Genomic DNA, 20,003 nt, shown 5'->3' on the forward strand with positions numbered 1-20,003 from the left:
AAGCAGCTCGAGCTCAGCTAACACACTTGTCAGGGCATCATAGTACACTCAAAATTACCATGAAATTATTTCTTATTTATTGGTTCTGTTTGAAATACATTTGGTTAGTTTGAAAGCACAAAGCTACACAAACCTTGTTTTTGATGTATGCCTATTTTGGAGTTGTAGGACCCCCACAAGATAAAACCCCAAGATTTGTCACTAGTCTCAATTAAGAAATAAGTCACCAAGAGTTCCACGGTTGTGCGCGTTTATGAGGATACTAGTGAGGGACGATAGGATTCGAAACAGGGAGGGGAGAGGGGAGAGTGGTTGTTTCTATACAATCTCAGGATTCTACATACTGCAGCTTTAAGTGAATGTGTTGATAACTTGCTTCGTAGTACAGGTGTTCTCTGACAGAGAATGTTTGGTTAGGTGAAGCCTGCTAACGGAGAGATATCCCGGTGTAGCGTAAAATAACCCTACCGTGAAATTTTCCTACGGTCGACAATGGGCATGCGTAACTGGTGAACTGCACATGCGAGTCCCTCATGTTCAAAAAAAGTAAGAATCTTTCCTTTAATTTTTAAGGTTAGGCTTACGATTAGGGTTAGGGTTTATCACAGTATGAAATTTTAAGGTAGCAAAATAGTGTTGAAAGTGTCTATTTATACCGTTGCCGTACGTACAACCCCCGGTGCTAGTACAAGTACTTAGCATCTTAGGGTTAGGTTGTAACCCAATATCGCAACAATTTTTAGGTTTAGGGTAAGGTTTAGTCTTAGTCACCAGATCCTAAACTGGCCAATGACTGACCTATCACGTGACCTAAACTGGCCAAATAGGGGCGCTGCGTCTGGATAGAATGTTGGTATATTGATACGGCAACCGTACAGATAGCAACCGCCAATATTGTATGTATACATGTGACAGAGAGGTTTGGGGCCTTTACAGGGTGTGTGAAATAGAGCCGGTGACACTATGGGAGTGTGACTCCGGTGAGAGTCACGGAGGCAGATCAGGATTTATAAAGGCTTTACTTGGAAGAACGTGGTTCTGTAAACCTAATGCAGCAGTACATAACATTTTAGTAATTTAACACACACATGAATAAAGCTGCATAAGTAATAACACACACAAAGCATCATAAAAGCACTAAACTCACAAGCAAAAGCACACATAAAGCAAATACAGTATAATGACCGTGGGTGGCAACAATCAACATAAGTAATTAGCAAGAGAAATAATAACGTAAATCAGAAAATAAACCTCTCCAATGCATGCTAACAGCAATGTAAATAAGGAGAGCATAGCTAGCTTAACCAAGATGTATGAGTAATATTTACTACGCTATTAGTGTGCATGCGCCCATGGGAAAATGTCACGCGTAGGATTATTTTACACTACACCGGATATACTTATCCAGCTTCGTAGTACAGGCCCTTTCAGTAAGTGTTATTACGTCAGGGAACATTTTTGTTGTCTTTATTTATTCGCAAGAATATTGTTCACCATACAATTACATTTGCGTTGCCTAAAATGTTGTTGTTGCCCAGTCCTGTTTAGATTTCCCGTGTTCCATCATCCTTGTAAAGCTTTTTTTTTCTTCTCTTTACTCTAATGGCAGCACCTCTTTTCTTTTTACAGCATCAGATGTGATTCACTGTTACATCTACAGTCACAAACAGTGTGTGATTATCGTGAATAAAGCAGATCGTCTAGTGAAAGTCCATTAGTAGCAGCATTTCTTCCTTTTCTGTGAGTGAAGTGAGCCTTAGCAGCAGCAGCAGCAGTAATAGCAGTGGTAGCAGTAAAAGTAGCACCACCACCACCACCAGCAGCAGCAGCAGTAGTAGTAGTAGTACCCAGAAGTGAACAAAGCGACCCGGAAGCGGTGGTCCGACTGCTGGAGGCAGAAAGAACATCAAGCTTTTATATTAAAGCGCTACAGTCTGACTGCGTTCAGGACACAAGGTATTTGTGCATGTCTCTTTTGTATTTTCCCTGTCCTCACACACACACACACGCACACGCATGGTGCACGACGTGTATTTTTTTTCCCCGTCCAGAAGTTACAGTCCGTGTGTGTGTGTGTGTGTGTGTGTGAATGCAGCCATATGAGGGGGAATTTGGTTTAAAAAAAAAAAAAAAAAGAAAGATGGCCCTGTGTCTGACTGTGACCTGAACGCACCACACACGGTGGTTAGGACCGCAGAGCCGAGCCGTGCCGAGCCGTTTTCCTGCTCCTTTAGCACGGCATGCTTGTTGTAGGAAGTGTCAGGTTTTTTTTTTTTTTTTTTTTTTTTTTAAGCATGGGAGGCCGGGCTATTCAAACCTGCATTTGGCCGTAAACAATCATCCGTTGCTTTGACACGGTAAACACACCTTTGTGTGTCCGTCAGTGTGTAGCTACAGCCCCGCCACAGACACACTCACACCGAGACAGAAAATTTGGGGTCTGCAGAATATGGCGTCCCGCCTTATAAAAATAAGGCTGCCATTTTTGTTTCTCTTTTGTCTGGAAATGTTTGAGGAAAACTGTCTGGGAATGTCTGAGCAGCGCAGGGAGGCTCGGGTCCGGCGTTAGTGCTTCAGTCCCGGGTCTAGACTGTTCCCACACCACTAACATGAACAAAAAAGTCACTAAATAGAAAGTTTTAGCGTGCTTGTGTGTAAATGTAAAAGCACTACTCGGTTAGTTTGAGAGATTGAGACCACAGGAAGAGAAAAGCCTGCTAGTAGAACCCACATTTAGCTCCAGTTTTACAGGTGAACATGTGTTTCTGAAGCTCACATCCACATGTTTTCTAAAGCTGTCAGAGAGGAGTGGCATTTATTTATTTACACACTCCTGAGTATGGAGCCTGAATGCAACATGACACGTTTTAGTCTTTTAGACTTCAAACAAAGTCATTCTCACCGGCTTATTTCTTTAGTATTTCATTGTGACTGATTTATGGGAACAATGTGTAAAACACACAGTGTATAGGTTTGTTCTGTCTGTCTGTGAACAAGTACATGAGACAAGGATGGAAGGAGTTTGAACAGTTACCATGGTGATGGCTAGCTGATCCTAAAGGTCCTTGAAAGGCTGAGTTAAAGGTAGTTTGATGTGCTAATATTCTCCCTTTAAATTATGCTTTTAGAAAACCTTTTTTATTTTATTACATGATATGATTACTCCTCACATTAACCAGACAGCTTTTTGATTCTTGTATGTATCTGTATTGTATTTGTACACATTTGTATTGTTATTTACATTTTTTGTTTTTTTTTCTACTGTAATGTGTGCACTTGTATTCAGTCCTTAAACCCAAAGTGTAATAACTGGTCAATAATGTCACAAGATGCTGAGACTTTCGCCTTTTTCTCCTATAAGAGACAGCACGTGTGAGTGAGTTCTGTAGTGTGTCTTGTTTAGAGGAAGGTCTGGGTTAGGATGCACTCAGAAATCCATTTAACTGACCTTTTTATGCTGTTCTGTGAAGAAGCAAAAGCAGCAACTCCTAAAATGACAAAAAAAAAAAGCTATAAAATAAAAATAGATCCATATAGGCCAGGGGTGTCAAACTCACTTTAATTCAGGGGCCAAATACGGAGCACTTTGTTTTCAAGTGGGCCACAGATTTTATGCAAGAAAACGAGTAATTTCAACATTATTGTGCCATAGTTTGCACTTCTAGGTATACATAAAATATAAAATATGTAAGAAACCGACCATATACGAGCAATAAGTGACATATATCAGTCCCAACAGGATCTTCACATTAAATTTCATAGATTTTGTGACCAATTTCTATTTAATCAAAGGAAATATGTCATATTTTGAGGAAAATTGAAGGATTTTGTAAGGATTTTTAGTTTTTTCAACTGTTTTATCATTAAAAATGACTGCAATCATGCGATATAAACACCGGGAAAACTTTGAGCCCCTGCAAATATTGTTGAGTTTCCTTTACACAATGATTCATGTTTTCTCCATCAATTTTACTTTCTCCTGTGGGCCAAATTGGATGCTCCAAAGGGCAGGATTTGGCCCCCGGGCCATGAGTTTGACACGTGATATAGGCAATATATTAATTTTATAAATCGGCAAAACAGAAATTGCGATACATCTGGACCCTCGATACATTGCGCAGGCCTTTTTGTGACCATCTCTCATATTCTAGGTGTGGGGCTTTGGACTAGAAAAATCAGGTGTGACGTTGGGAGCAGAGGTCGAAAGAGTACTGATGTAGTTTAATCAAGTAGAAGTGCTGTTACTTGACTGAAATTGTTCTCTAGTACAAGTACAAGTAAGTAATAAAATACTCAAGTACAATTAAAAGGTAAAATAGTACTCAAAGTAAAAGTTACTAGTTATTTTCACCCCCTAAATTACTTTTTGTAATAAATCTTGCCACGGTTCCTTTGCAACATCTCATGTATAAACTTAAAAAGGAAGAGACCAAATCTTGTACAATTGGAACTTAATTTATTTTACACAAAGGCATCTGTATAAAATGATTATTATAATTGTTTAAATACAAAGTATAGCTACATTTATGAACTCTAAAACTGAGAAAATAACCTCCATTCAATGTGCAGTGCATTACGTTTAATCTGATTGGTTGGCTATGATGTGATTCATTTGATTGTTGTCTGGTTATTTCATTTTTTTGTAGTTTCACAATGTTTTTATTAATTTTAAAACAAGAAATAATAATTTACTCAGTAACAGTTGGGTGTAGAAATGTAATGAATTACTTTACTTCTTTTAAGACATGCTTAAGGACAAGTAAAACTACTGATTTAGATTTTTACTTAAAGTACAAATACCCATAAAAGCTACTCAATTATAGTAACGTTACCAGTGCTGTCAATAGACATATGCTCTGTGTTTAATTAATCTAATTAATCTCTTTTTTAATCTCATTTAAATTACATTATTGTGACGGATCAAAACATTTATGTATAACAAAGTGGCTTTTTATTGTTTTTAACAGACTTGAACCATTTCTATTCCTCTGTATGTGAGACTAGACCCAAGAGCTGCTGACACCTTTAGACCATCAGGGGAAATATTGACGTGTACTTTAGTCAATCTCCAAATAATATGAAATAGAAATGAAATAAAACATCAGGTCCATATATAGTGTTATAAGTTAGCACATCATAAACAGTAAGAACAATTTTCTGAGCAATACAGTTAATGAACACTGAACTTGTTGCTTTTTCTCTCCTTCAGATAACATAAAATAAATAAAACAGACCCATCAATCACAGTGCTGTAAACTAGCACATCAAAAATAAAATTGTTCATCACAAAATAAAGTACTGTAATAACATCAAGTAATCATTTCTAGTAATAGTAGCCCCGCCCACTTTATCTACCACTGAGAGTGGTCGACTGTCCACTACAATCATTTATCCACTGATTTTGTTCATTTGTCACTCATGGATTTGTTCATTTTGGCTCTGAACTCTGTCATCTTGTCCAGTGTGGACTGGCCACTCGGTCTAGTATAGTGTCCGTAGTACCGCTGTCCATGCTAGCTGCTACATAATTAGCATTGAAGTGGAAGAGTTCCGCTGGAGGAGGAAGACCATCGCTGATCCACAAACTCTTTCTTGCACAATTTGCACACAACTGGACTTTAGTTTTCCATCCAGTGTTTTTTTTTTTTTTAACTAAAATTAATGCTCACAAAGACTTCTCCTCGGGTTCTACCATTGTAGCTGGTGCATCAGTAATATGGGTATACCGGAAAACGCGTGCAATTAGAAAGGTTCCGCGCTGTTTGGGGTGTAAAAAAAAAACCAAGCCATTAACGCAAGTAATTTTTCAGCGCGTTATTTTTTCCTGTAATTAATTAATCACAATTAACGAGTTAAAGTGACAGCCCTAGACGTTACTACTTGTAATCCATTACTTCCACCTCTGCTTGATAGTGACTGAGATGCATGTGTTTGATGACAGGATGGCGGAGCCTCGATTTAACAACCCGTATTTCTGGCCGCCGCCACCATCCATGCCAGGCCAGGTAAGTCCAACACTGACATGCCATTAACGGGATATTTCCACATTGTGCTGCCGTTTATTTCCATGTGTGAACGTCTCTTCAGCTGCTCAGAATTATCTTAGTTCACAGGAGAAAAAGCCATGTGCTGCTAAGTGGGGTTGTTTTTTGATGCATCTTTTGATGACCTGAAACACGTTCACACATGGTGGCTGTTTTCTGTTGAGCGTGAACCGTTAACCCTTTCAGCTGGATAACCTGGTCCTCATTAACAAGATCAAGGAACAGCTGATGGCCGAGAAGATCCGACCCTTGCACCTGCCTCCTACCTCCGCCCCCTCCCAGCAGCCTTTACTGGTGCCCACCTCGTCCCCGGATGGTGGCGCTCAGCATGGCATGCCTGTGCCAAAGTCTCAGCCCCAGCAGGTGCCAGGTCACCACCCTCAGCCCCAGGGCTCAGGACAACCGGACATCGCCCTGCACGCCCGGCCCGCCTCCAGCTCTGGACCAGGTACCTTCATCCAGACAAAAAGCTGATATTAAACGTTCAGTTATGAGGAGGGATGCAGTTGTTAGGTTTAATGGGAACAAGATTGTTGCATTCAAGGGATCCTCCACTGTTTTCACAAATATGGCCTAAAACATTTGAAATGTCCTTATTTTGCCTTATATTTGTTTTATTAACTTTTCCGCCATCTTGAAATCACATGATTGAAGGCATCGCACACCCCCATTTACCTGAAAACATTCTATTGTTTTCTATTGGAGTGAAGGATTCAGCCTGCTTTTTAGATTATTTAGCAGCTTTTCTGGTCAAAATGACAATTTGTGCTGCTTTTGGTTGCTTTAAATAATCAGGAAAAGTTAAATTGCCTGTTGAACAATCAACAATTTGCCAAACTTTACAAATAAATGAACCAAAAATGCATCCAACTTAAGTTTTCATGCTAAACAATGTTTAAGTCTAAGTTTCCTTATTAATGTTGAATGAATTGTCGAAGTCACAGAAGTTTATACGAAGCCTGTGGTTGTTTTGAGGTGCTTAGCAACTATTCATCCAAACATGGAAAACGTTTTTCACTACAAAGTTCAATCCCAATTGAGGGTAAAGAACTATTCCCACTGCCATGGACCCCAGCTCACCCACAGCGACAGGTCAGTGTCATTAAAAGGTGTAAATCAGGTGTGCACACTCACAAGTGGGAGGGGCTATATAAATCCAAGCCATTATTACTATTATTACTTGCTAACTTCAGCCACCGGAGTATGTCAGCGCACTGAGCTCTTCTTCTCTGCTTCATTGTCGACTGCCAAACCACAGAGTTGGAACTGTTTGTATCCTCTTTCCGTAAACAAGAGGTTTACATCGACATCTTTAACTGTTCCTGATTATTTAGAGCAACCAAAAGGTGCACAAATAGCCATTTTGACTGAAAAAGCTGCTACATAATCTTAAAAGCAGGCTGATTGTTTCACTCCAGTAGGAGACAATGGAATGTTTACAGGCAAATGGGGGGGTGTGACATCGTCAATCATGTGATTCCAAGATGGTGGAATACAGTTTTTTTAGGCATAGATCTTCTAATAAGGACATTTCAAAGGTTTTAGGCCACATTTGTAAAAAACAGTGGAGGATTCTTTTAAAGAAACATCAAGATTGAAAGTGATGAATAAAGTTAAACATGCAAACATGGCTACATTCCTGTATAAATCTGTAGTATTCAACACATTTATGAGCGTTTCCCGGCATACGCACATTTGAAACACAGACATGATGCTTTTAAAAATGCTATCTGTTAAATGTCATCCTTTAATGAAGAAAAGGTCCTTTCCTTCTGGATACCAGATGCAAACATGGACGACAAGTCAGCAGTGAAGGCCAAAGGATTGTGGGAAGACTGGCACATGAGGCAGCTCAGTGAGCAAGCCAGCCGGATCAACCATCGCTCAGGTACGTTAAACACCTTCAATCTGTAGACATCAACTAGAATATACAGTAGCTCCATTATCACCATTTAATGATCTGTTTATGTTTTATCTTCCTTTACAAGTCATTATTAGTTGTACTTAGAAAAGCTAAATTGCTAGTGATTAAAGGCGTAGGATTAAATAAGTTCACACTTCTTCCTACTCCTTTTCATACATGTAAGTGTTGGTGGATCATTTCTGCTGTTGTAATTCATAATATTTCATTTTTTGTTTTCCAAACTGGTGTTCTTTTCTCATTTTACATGTTTGAAATAAAGACATTAATCAATCAGTTAATTATAATGTGGGGGAAAAAAACTTTCTGTTTAGCTAATAATGATCAGAAAATGAAATACTAGAAAATGCTCTTTATTCTAATACAGTGTTTTTCAAACCTGGGGTGGCCTGAAGTTTAAATTGGGTGCCCTGAAATGTGTAGTTATTGATATTAAAAATGTTTTAGTATTATTCTGTTTTGTAATATATTGCACTGTTTTTATTGTTCTGTTTTTATTGTAAGGTGTCCTTGGGTGGCTTTTAAATAAAATGTATAATAATAATTGTATTATTATTTACAAAACAAAACAACACACAATTTTAAACAACTGTATTCTATACTTTAACTTTTTCAAATATAAATGTGTGCAGTATACAAATATCTGAGCTGGCACAACTTGTTACTAATACTGGTAACTCTGTATTTGTAATAGAGGAGAACAAACTTGATCAAACATGTACTGTATACAGCCCTTTAAGTCAGCCACGGATGGCACAATGTCCTGTACACAAGATACAGTTATAGATAAAACAGCAAAAGAATAAAAAAAAAACAGAGTAAAAAAAGCATCAAAACTGATTTAATTATAAAGAACAACAGAACACTAAAACAAGAGCAGAGTGTCATACTGGGTTAAAGCCAAGGAATAAAAATGGGTAGTTTTAAAATGGACAGTGATGAGGCATTTCTAGCATGTAACAGTAGCTCATAGTCCATAGACGTACCAATTTTCCAGGTATTTGGAGTCATTTGTGATTTCCTAACACCCCTCAGGATTGGCTCCCTCATCTCGACCCGACAGCCACGGCACCTCAGAGGCTCTGACCCCCACCACTCCCACCTCCAGCAGCCAAAGCCGACTAGGCGGCGCCCCATCGGTGAACATCATCTCGGGTCTGGCCAGCGGTCCCGGCATGGACCACATGAAGGCAGGGGGCCTGGCAGGGTTACTGGGCCCTCCACCGAAGGCGCCTCGCGGAAGGAAGAAGATCAAAGCTGAAAACACGACCGGCCCTTTGCTGGTGGTGCCCTACCCCATCCTAGCTGACCAAGGCTGTGTGACTGTTGCACCCAAAGAAGGAAAAACCTACAGGTGAGACTGACGCAACAGGCACAGAATGGGTTTCTATTACAGTTTTTCACAAATTATAAGCAATATTTCGAAAGTTTCGACAAAGTATAATTGCGCTTTGAACGTGTTTCCATTAGAGCCTCGTAACTCTCGTGAAATCTCATCCCGCGAGACTTCGCTGTATGAAGATGGACGCTCCAAACCTCCTTATAACACTCTTATAGTATAATGCTCATGAATGTATCGGTCTCCTCTTCTGTTTACACGTATCGTGCCATGTTTTCTCAGAGAGAAGTTGTCATGTGACCATGTACGTCACGTCATGTGACGTGTAATTGTGGAAAATGGTGCTTTTGCATTTTATTTCAATATCGAAACTACTGAAAAATCTCATCATGAAAGCGCAGTTTTTTTTGCGCTATTTAGATTTTGCGCATTTCCAAATGTAACTTGAAACACAGCTACAGAATTTGGCTTTTTAACCATTTTTTACATTTTGTGTTTTTTAACGCCATTTTATGCTATTAAAAATGAATGCTGATATCTGGGAATGAAAGTGCCAAATGTTTTTTTCGTTTGATTAAATGTCGTAAATGCAAAGTAAACGCACAAAACCACAGCAAGAATACACTAAAATATATTTTAAAAAATTACAACATGACCAAAAAATACAGTAAAAGACAGGGAAAACAGAAAATACTCCGAAATTGAACACAACTACAACAGAAATACACAAAAAGACTCAAAAAACATACAATACAGTATTGCAAAAAATGACAACAAAAGTAGATAAAAAGGCAAGAAAAACACCATAAAACATATTGGCAAACCCACAGTACTACAAACAAACAAAACAACAACACAAATACACAAGATTAGTACAAAAGACATACATTTTACTGGAAAAATACACAAAAGGACCACAGAAATGGACACGATAAAAAGCATACACAGAATGACGGAAACAAAAACACACTAAGCTACTACAAAACTGAACAATACGATAACAGAAATGAACAAAAGTACACATAAAGACCAGAAAAACCTCAGCAAACCCACAGTACTACAAACAAATACACAAAAATGACTCACATTTTACTGAAAAAATACACACACAAAAAAAACATACAATGAATGATGGAAAAACGACTAAATGACTAAATTAATTTTGTTATTTCCTGTATTAATGTTTAGATTGGTAATTATTCTGAATGCTAATATATGCTGATAATGTTGCCCTTTGATCAAACACAAACATTTTTTGACCCCCTACCCTGATAAAAGTTGGCCACCTTAATAAAGAGCATTTACATTAGGAATAATAATTATTACATTACATTATATTATTCTTGTTTTGTCTTGTTTCCGTTTCTTTCTGTAGATGCAAAGTGTGCCCGCTCACCTTCCTCACTAAGTCAGAGATGCAGATCCATTCCAAGTCCCACACAGAGGCCAAACCTCACAAGTGTCCTCACTGCTCTAAGACCTTCGCCAACGCCTCGTACCTGGCACAGCACCTGCGCATCCACCTGGGCATCAAACCCTACCACTGCTCCTACTGCGAGAACTCCTTCCGCCAGCTATCACACCTGCAGCAGCACACCAGGCCAGTAAACACAAAAAACCCATACAGCTAGCACGTCTTAGCTCCCATAACATTTACATTTAAGGTGTCTATTGCAGAGTTTTTAAAACTTAGAGTTGTCTGGAATTAAAATGGGGTCACCTGAAATGTCTAGTAATTGGTAGCGGATTCAAATTATATCTGTAATTGTTTTTTATTATTGCTTTTTTCAAATTAACACATCACACACAATAAATATCAAACAATTGTATTCTATACTTAACATTTCTGAAACTGGTACAGTGCCCATATGATTTAATTTTTTTACAAGTACCTTATGTGAGGTGAGGGCGTGTTCTGAGATGTGTGTGTGTGCGTGCGTGCGTGTGAGAGACCCGCCACCTGTCCTCCTGGTTGCCGTGTGGGTTCTATCTCATGCACGCACACGCACGCACGCAGAACTTCCTTGCTTTTATAGAGAGAGATAAATGTAGTTCAAATAAAATGCAGTATAAAAATATCTTGTCACTCAAATGTGTATTTTTGCTCTTAGTGGTATTTTGTGTACTGCAAATATTTTGTTGTTTAAACATTAACATGATAAAAAAAAACAGCAAAGAATAGTGTTGCATAAAGTAAATGGACTTGATTTTATATAGCGCTTTATCCCCACACTGAAGCAGTCTCAAAGCGCTTTACATATCAGCTCATTCACCCAATCATTCACACACCAGAACTGCCATATGCAAGGCGCTAGTCGCCCACTGGGAGCAACTTAGGGTTCACTGTCTTGCCCAAGGACACTTCGACCCATAGTCAGGTACTGGGATCGAACCCCCAACCTCTCGATCAGAAGACGACCCACTACCAATTGAGCCACGGTCGCCCTATACACACAAAGTACACACAGTTACATACTGCAGGATTACCAAAGTGATGTATAATCAACTTAATGATTTCTTTTTAAATGACACATTTTAACTTTTTCTTCTTCTTTTCTTTCTTTAAGGTTTTCTCCTGAAAAATATCCATTGAAAAAAACAACCTAATATGTCAATCAAAGCGATCACCATAATGAACTGCCTTATTCAATGTGTTTCTTGCAGAATCCACACTGGTGACCGGCCGTATAAATGTGCTCACCCCGGATGTGAAAAAGCTTTTACCCAGCTGTCTAACCTTCAGGTCAGTGGAAACCATTAACTGGCCAAAAAACACAACTACTAGTTCAGATCAAACAGTCTGTGTCCTTTCTTTTGACTTGTAAATAAGAATATAAATAATGGGGATTTTTCTCATGTACTTCTGCACCAATCACGCATTAAGTTGACCAGTTGGAGGCGAATGTTGTGCAGCAGGGGTGTCAAACTCATTTTAGTTCAGGGGCCAAATACGGAGCAGTTTGTTCTCAAGTGGGCGACAGATTTTATGCAAGAAAATTAGTAATTTCAACATTATTGTGCCCTAGTTTGCACTTCCATGTATACATAAAATAATAAATATGTAAGAAATCGACAATGTTCTAGCAATAAGTGATGAATATCAGTCCCAACAGGATCTTCACTTTAAATTTCCTTGATTTTGTGACCAATTTCTATTTAATTAAGGGAAATATTATGTCACAACTTGAGGAAAATTTAAGGATTTTGTAAGAATTTTGAGTTTTTCAACAGTTTAACACTAATATGGCTACAATTATGCGATATAAACACCAGTAATGTTACACAATGATTCATGTTTCTCTCTAATTTTTACTTCCTCCTGCGGGCCAAAATGGATGCTCCAAAGGACAGGATTTGGCCCCCGGGCCATGAGTTTGACACAAGCTGTACAGCATCACATTCTTTGGTTTTTATCCACATCACAAAATCATGTTTGGTTATGTATCATCCCTGTTTACAAATAGCATGGTGCAGTGTATTAGAAATGTCCTCCAGACACCCACTGCTGTTGTTGTTGAGTCTGTTTGTTCTCCCACAGTCTCACCAGAGGCAGCACAATAAGGACAAGCCGTATAAATGCCCCAACTGCTACCGTGCCTACTCGGACTCTGCATCACTGCAGATCCACCTGTCAGCGCATGCCATCAAAAACGCTAAAGCGTACTGCTGTAGCATGTGTGGCCGGGCCTACACCTCAGTGAGTGCACTTTCCCTTTTCAAAGTTTCCCAAATTCTGTCTCAGGGTTCACCCATTTCCATGTTTGTTTGTTTTTCTGTTTCATCGGCTTCCCCTAATGTCATTACTGGCTTTTAAACTTCCAGAAATGATGCCTAAGTCAGGCAATTGAGTTAGCAATTGGTATAATTTCATATTTGCACCGAATGCACGTGTTGAAAGATTTGTCATCTGTCCGTTTGCTAAAGTTGCTACACATTAGACCACCGACAGTTGCCTGTAAATGTGTGATATTGTTCTTAAATATGTCAGTGAGGGTTCAGTTTGTGTCATGTAGCTTTTTATATTTCAGAAGGCGAACTCCATCATATTTCATCATATTTTCCTCAAGTCTTTTATTTCACCCGTTTATGGTGAAAAATTGCGTGATATTGTTTGAAAACATGCACATGAGGGTTTAATCAGTGTCAAATTACAACTTTCGTTTGATTTTGTTCAAATAAATAATTATAACCGTGATTGCTAAATTGATCAAAAAAAAATCGTGATTATAATTTTGGCCATAATCGTGCGGCTCTATATCAATATTGCCATTTCGGTTTCAGGAAGTGAATTTCACTTTTTTGTCCGTTTTTTGCAATCACTGTAAATCAGAGCCCTGTATTCACGTTGTTTTGTTGTGATTTGCGTTCCCAGTTAGTTTCACATTATTATTTGATTTCACGTGTTGTGTTTTGTTGTGTCTCTTTTTAAGGAAACCTACCTTATGAAGCACATGTCCAAACACACGGTGGTGGAGCACCTAGTGAGCCACCAGTCCCCGCAGAGGACCGAGTCCCCCAGCATCCCCATACGCATCTCCCTCATCTGAGCTCCTGGACGTTTTTCAAACCAAGGTTCAGAGCGCATCGGGGCCCTGCACCCACATCGCCATCTACATAAGGCTTACTTTAGCATTACGACGGCTGACACAAGCATTCAGTGTTAAATCCGACCACCTCCATTCAGGCCCATCTGTCCAAGAAAAAGAAAACAACAACAACAACAAAAAAGGGAGCACAGCATTATTTTGTGAATGTAAACAGTACAGCTGGATGTGCAGGAGCGGCAGAGAATGTCTTGCGTCAGATTCAGGAAGCACTTTTGTAAGCGTCATGTAAACTGTTTAGCCCAGCAGATATGTCAAAAACATGTTCACTTCAGGAAGAAAGCGTGAAAATGAGCGTCAGTTTGCTGAATCTATTTTAATGGGATCAACACTGGCAAACCAATGGTTCCCCCTCAAAATCAAGAAATCCAAGATGGCCACCATCCGTATTTTGTCATAACTCAGATATCTACATCAAAAGTTAGTTTTATCATTGTACATGTTGGCAAGTGATGCAAAATAAACACATCATCAGATTATTGCTTATGCATGCACCAGGATCACAATGGATAAAATCTTCCTGAGAAATAAATGAAAATATATTAATTCACGTTTTAAATCAAATCGTTCGCTCTATCAAAGGCATCTTTGTGGCTACAATGAAATTTTACCATTTTCCATGTGTAAAGCGTTTGTGGGGTCCGTCTTATATTTGGCCCTCGATGGTATTTACAGTATTTTAAGCTATTTCAAGACAATCCTTGTCACCAAAAACCTACACTTTACCACATGTTTCTTTGTTTAACAGAACTAAAGTTATGGTAAGATTAGGTCTGGGTGATGTGCCTGGAAAAAGTGTTTCATATCAGTTGATATCGATAATTATTAATTAGGTTTTTTTAACCCTTTCAAAATAAGGATCAGAAGAAATAAGGCGGAATTGAAATACTTTCATTTTTAACATTTAAAAAGAGGTCAACAGAATTATGGGGAAAAAACTGAATAAAATCGATTAAATAAACAAATTAAACAATAAATAAATGATTGATTAAACAAAATGTGCAACGCATTTTGTAAATAATAAATCTGTGCACAACTTGGGGTAGAACTAACATCTCTGACATGAAACCAACAGTAATATGTTGGTATAAAACCACTCAGCATGGCTTCATGGGTCATCATTTCAGGTGGTGAAACATGAATCTGCTAATGTGCACAGCTACTTTATTGATTACATCTCTATCGTGATATATACTGTATTGTTATCGTTTTATCGCCCAGGCCTAGATAAAATTAAAATTTGCAATACGGATGGCAGCCATCTTGGATCTTGCTCTGAGCACAATTTACAGTATTTTAAGATGTATTATTGAATTCCTTGACCCTGAAAACCTATAATTTGCCATTGACATCATGCTTCTACAGGGTTCCTAGAGTTTAAATTAAATTCAAGACTTTTTATTGCCATTTTAAATTAAATTTAAGACCAACTTCACAGTAAACAGAATTGGTGGAGAAAAAAACACCACATCAATTACATAGAGTTAGGTTATTTTTTTACTAGTGTCTATTGCAGACGTGCAATCGGTGGCCTTCTAAAGTAAACACACAAAATAATCACAATCACTCCAAAAACACACAAGATGACTACAAAAATAGCCTGAAATCTATAAAACAATAAAAATATTTGGACAGGCAAACGAAATGTACCGAAAGAATGTCACCATTTATTTTGAAATGTGAGACTAATTGCAATCATAAAATCATACCTATTTGTTTAAATATAAGACTTTTGAAACATTGATTTAAGACATTTTAATGACACTTAAGTCTTTTATTTTACATTCATGAATTTATTGCCTTTTAAGGCTTTTTAAGGATCTGCAGGAACCTTGTTCTATGTCAAATAGAATCAAAGTTATGACAAAATATCCAAATTAGCAATACTGATGGTGGCCATCTTGGATTTCTTGATTTTGAGTGGAAACCATTGGTTTGCCAACATGGATCCCATTAAAAACATACTCAAAAACACTCATGTACCAATTTTCATGCTTTCGTCCAGAAGTGAACATCGTAGCCTAATATTGCTACATATCTGCTGAGCTAGTTGGATGCGTCGGCCTTTAGAAACATTTAGTTAGTGTTATTTTTTTTTTGTTTTAAATAATTCTTTTCACCTTCCATGAAATGGGTTTTCCAAAATGTGCCAGATGATATTTTGCCCTAATACAGTAGTAAGAAAAAAGTGGGTTGATTAAAAAAAAAAAAAAAAAAAAATTGGGGGAGGAGTTTATTCTGGAGACATCCAAAAATAATCTTAAAGCACTTTTTAGGCCTCGTGGTTTTTGGCTCAATTTGTCTCAATCTTGTTGGATGGGAAATGTCTGCAGGCGTTATTTGTGGCAGCTATAGAGTACAGACTGCATACAGACACCAGTCGTTTCTGTTACATTCTTTGTTTCTCACTCATATTTTTTTTTTTTGTGCAAATAGTACAGGGTCCTTGAAATTTAAGTACAATCGACAGTTGACAATTGAAACGTATAATGATTGTATTCAGAAGTAGTCGATTTCTGGCGGCAAAAGCAGAAGTACAACATGGAAGGGAAGAAAGATGAATGTTTGCTTTGTTTGTTATATTAATCGAAAATCTTTCCCTCCACATTCGACCTTCACGGCACCTTTATGACCATTAAACGTGGTCAAAGCAACACTGTTTTGTTGCAGCTTCTTTTTTTTCTTCATTCCAGTAGTTAGTGCCATTCCCAAACCTCGCTGAGGTTTTATGAGAAAGGAAGTTGTGTTCTTGTGTAAGCTTTTCTTCTTCTTCTACTTCTTCTGTTTTTTAAGTTGTTCAGTCAAGCTTTGAATGATATTCATTTTTTTTCTCCTCTGTATTGGAGTTGAAAACAGTTGCACATGTCACTACCAGCTGGTTTCTGCTTCATTTTTAAACCTCTTTTAAAATATTTCAACTCCAGTGACATTTTTTTTCTACCCACGTGATGGATTTTTAACCGAATCATTGGACCAAAATGTGAAGCCTTTGTACAGCAACTATATTAGCCTGGCAGATATGTCCAAAAGATGTTCACTTCTGGAGGAAAGCATAAAAGATAGCAAATGGGTTTTTTTTTTGTACAATTAATCAATTTTTAATGGGATTCACGCTGGTAGACCAATGGTTTCTACTCAAAACCAAGAAATCCAAGATGGCCACCTTCCGTATTGCCAATTTGGATATTCTGTCATAACTTTGGTTCTATTTCACATAGAAGTATGATCTCAGTGGCAAATATAGGTTTTCAGAGTCAAGGAATTCATTATTATATCTTGAAATACCATAAATTGTGCTTAGAGTAGGGCTGGGCGATATTGACCAAAACTCATATTAAAAAAAATGCTACACATGCACATTTTTTAAATTATTATTATTATTATTATTTATTGCAAATTTGGATATAAATAAATGAAAATAGATATTTTAATTCATGTTTTGATGGGGATTTAAATCAAATCATTTAGCCTTTAAAACTGTATTTTAGGCTATTTCATGACAATCCTTGTCCCCAAAAAAACCTACATTTTGTCATGTTTCTACGTCTAACAGACCCAAAGATATGGTGAGATTGAAATTCGCAATACGAATGGCGGCCATCTTGGATCTTGCTCTGACCACAATTTATGGCATTTTAAGATATATTATTGAATCCCTTGACCCTGAAAACCTATAATTCGCCAATGACATGTTTTTATGTGAAATAGAACCAAAGTTATGACAAAATCCAAATTGGCAATACGGATTGTGGCCATCTTGGATTTCTTGGTTTTGAGTGGGAACCATTGATTTGCCAGCATTTTCTAGCATTGAAAATGAATTCAGCATACTCAAATTTCCATACATCCAGAATTGAACATCTTAACCTAATATTGCTACATATCTGCCAGGCTATAATATGATTTTCTTTATGAAGCTTAACCTGGTGAATAAACTGCAGTATATGAGTCGGATACAGAAAAAGTCTGTATTTTGAATTTATGCAGAGACAGATTTTCCATTTGTTTTCCTCTCTTTAGTATTTCTTTGTTCACAGTATTGTTTGTTGTATTTTTTACTGTAACCATTTACTTGGAATGGTACTTCAAGGCTACCCTGCATCTTCAGGGCACTTCGGAGGTGGGGGGGAAACGGTGCTAAAGCCGGACTTTGCGTTTGCAGTGGAACTGAGAATAATTGTAAAATACATATACAGTATATAGTATGTTTTCAAACAAAAAAAAATAAAAAATAAAATAAAAACTTAATACTCAAGCCCACTGGCCTGAAAAAAACAGACTATTACGCCAACAACAGACCCTGCCTCTATAGCATACGCTCTCCTGAGTTAATGGGAATAATGTACATGTTGCTGTACTGTAAAACACGTTACTCATTTATAATACCTATCTTTAAGTTTTTCATAATCATGCTCCGTTTGCATTTTTGTACGTTTTCTGTATGAGCTCACTGTAATTATTTTTAGTCTACTTGTACGTTATTAATATTCACCTTCTTTTTTTATATCAGCTATTTTACATGTAAGCCTTAACTGTTTTATCATCCATTTCCATGACTCTGTATTGTGTTCTGCAGTATTCAGTCGGATTTCTTTTTCCCTTACGCATGGATTATTCTTGAGCTGTAATCTGTATAACTGTTTAACCCCATGTTCTCTATGGAAAAAAAAAAAAATAAATATTGCGTAGATTTGACACTTTTTTCCTGTCTTGCATTGTGGTTTCATATAAAGTTTCTAGACCAATATGCACAGCCAAGACTGAGAAGTTAAACTAAGGTTATCAATGTTGAAAAAAGGAGTGAGGAAAAAAAAAAAAAGCTTTGTATCTCTACCTTGTTTAATAAACAGACTGTTTAAATGATGTGGTTTTTACTTTTTTTGTTTTTTTTTTTTTTATAAAGTATGAGCAAAAAAAACAAGGAACATTTTCTTTACAATGTATTTATTAAAATATTGTCTTATAAAATGCACATAGAAATCTTGTTGGTTGGCAGGATTAATGCAGTAAAACAAATGATATTCCTTCAACAACCCTTAATATATTTTTCAGTACCTGCAGTGTTTTACCTCTTTTTTAAACTACTTACACTGGATTATTGAGGTTGTAGCACCGCCTACTGGCTGTAACTGGAACACAACAATGTCAACTTCAGAGCAGGGGTGTCAAACTCATTTTTAGTTCGGGGGCCAAATACAGATCAGTTTAATCTCAAGTGGGCCACAGATTATAAGCGGTAAAACGAGCACTTATATGATTCATGTGCTCACGTATAATAGTATTTAAAGTATTTAAGACACCAACAATATCCAAACAATAAGTAACTAGCATCAGTCCCTGGATCTACTCTTAAATTTACTGGATTTGTGACAGATTTTTATATAATTTGTGGAAATCTTGAGGAAAATTGCAGGATTTTGGAAAAAATTGAGAGTACTTTCAACAATTTGAGATTAAAAAATGGCTGTCATCATGTGATATAGGTGTGGGAAAACTGAAGTTGTGTATTTGGAGGAATTTAGATATGTACAACTGAATTGAGTCAGGTTTTCACTTTTATTTTCAGTTCCTTATGCGGGCCAAATTGGGAATTTTAAAGGGACAGATTTGACCCCCAGGCCTTGAGTTTGACACCTGCTTTAGAGTTTAGGTGCTAGGCTTCTGTTTGGGATGAACCTTGGAAAATGTGCATACAGTGAATGTGTAAACTTATGGTTTATTAATGGCCTGCATGGCTTACCTACAGAAGAGGATTAGGGCCACTGGGAAAAAAAACAGCCACTAAAAAAAAAAAACAGATCCAGTAGTGGAAGAATAAAAAAAATCATCACAATTTTAGAACACTTTAAAATCACATGGTTATCTTTTTTTTTTTTTTTTTTTTTTTTTTAGTGTAGATTTTTTTGGTCTTAATTTTTTTTTTCCCATTCCTGTAGAAAACGCAAAAAAAAAAAAAAAAAAAAAAAAAAAATAAAAAACTGGGAAAAAAAAGTTAAGGTCAAAAAAAAAAAAAAAACATTTAAAAACGTGTTCGACAATTGGAATTATTATTTTCTTCCACTACTAGATCTGTTTTTTTTTCCAGTGGCCCTAAT

At 37.3% G+C, this 20,003-nt stretch overlaps 1 protein-coding gene across 7 annotated transcripts; it reads left to right on the forward strand.

Annotated features, from left to right (window-relative positions):
* Positions 1–1,762: 1,762 nt before the first annotated feature.
* Positions 1,763–18,771, forward strand: znf362b (zinc finger protein 362b). 7 transcript variants are annotated; one of them, XM_028453354.1, is made up of 9 exons: positions 1,763–1,956; positions 5,914–6,005; positions 6,231–6,492; positions 7,828–7,932; positions 9,001–9,319; positions 10,680–10,904; positions 11,969–12,047; positions 12,843–13,001; positions 13,735–18,771. In XM_028453354.1, the coding sequence occupies exons 2-9, from the start codon at positions 5,922–5,924 to the stop codon at positions 13,849–13,851; spliced, it is 1,350 nt and encodes a 449-aa protein (XP_028309155.1). In that variant the 5' UTR covers positions 1,763–1,956; positions 5,914–5,921; the 3' UTR covers positions 13,852–18,771. The 7 variants fall into 7 exon arrangements, with proteins under 7 accessions (XP_028309155.1, XP_028309154.1, XP_028309152.1 ...); XM_028453353.1 differs by having other exon boundaries at positions 1,764–1,956; positions 6,258–6,492; positions 7,801–7,932; XM_028453351.1 differs by having other exon boundaries at positions 1,765–1,956; positions 7,801–7,932.
* Positions 18,772–20,003: the final 1,232 nt, after the last annotated feature.

Source organism: Gouania willdenowi, chromosome 7, assembly GCF_900634775.1.
Source record: "Gouania willdenowi chromosome 7, fGouWil2.1, whole genome shotgun sequence".
Lineage (NCBI taxonomy): Eukaryota > Metazoa > Chordata > Actinopteri > Blenniiformes > Gobiesocidae > Gouania > Gouania willdenowi.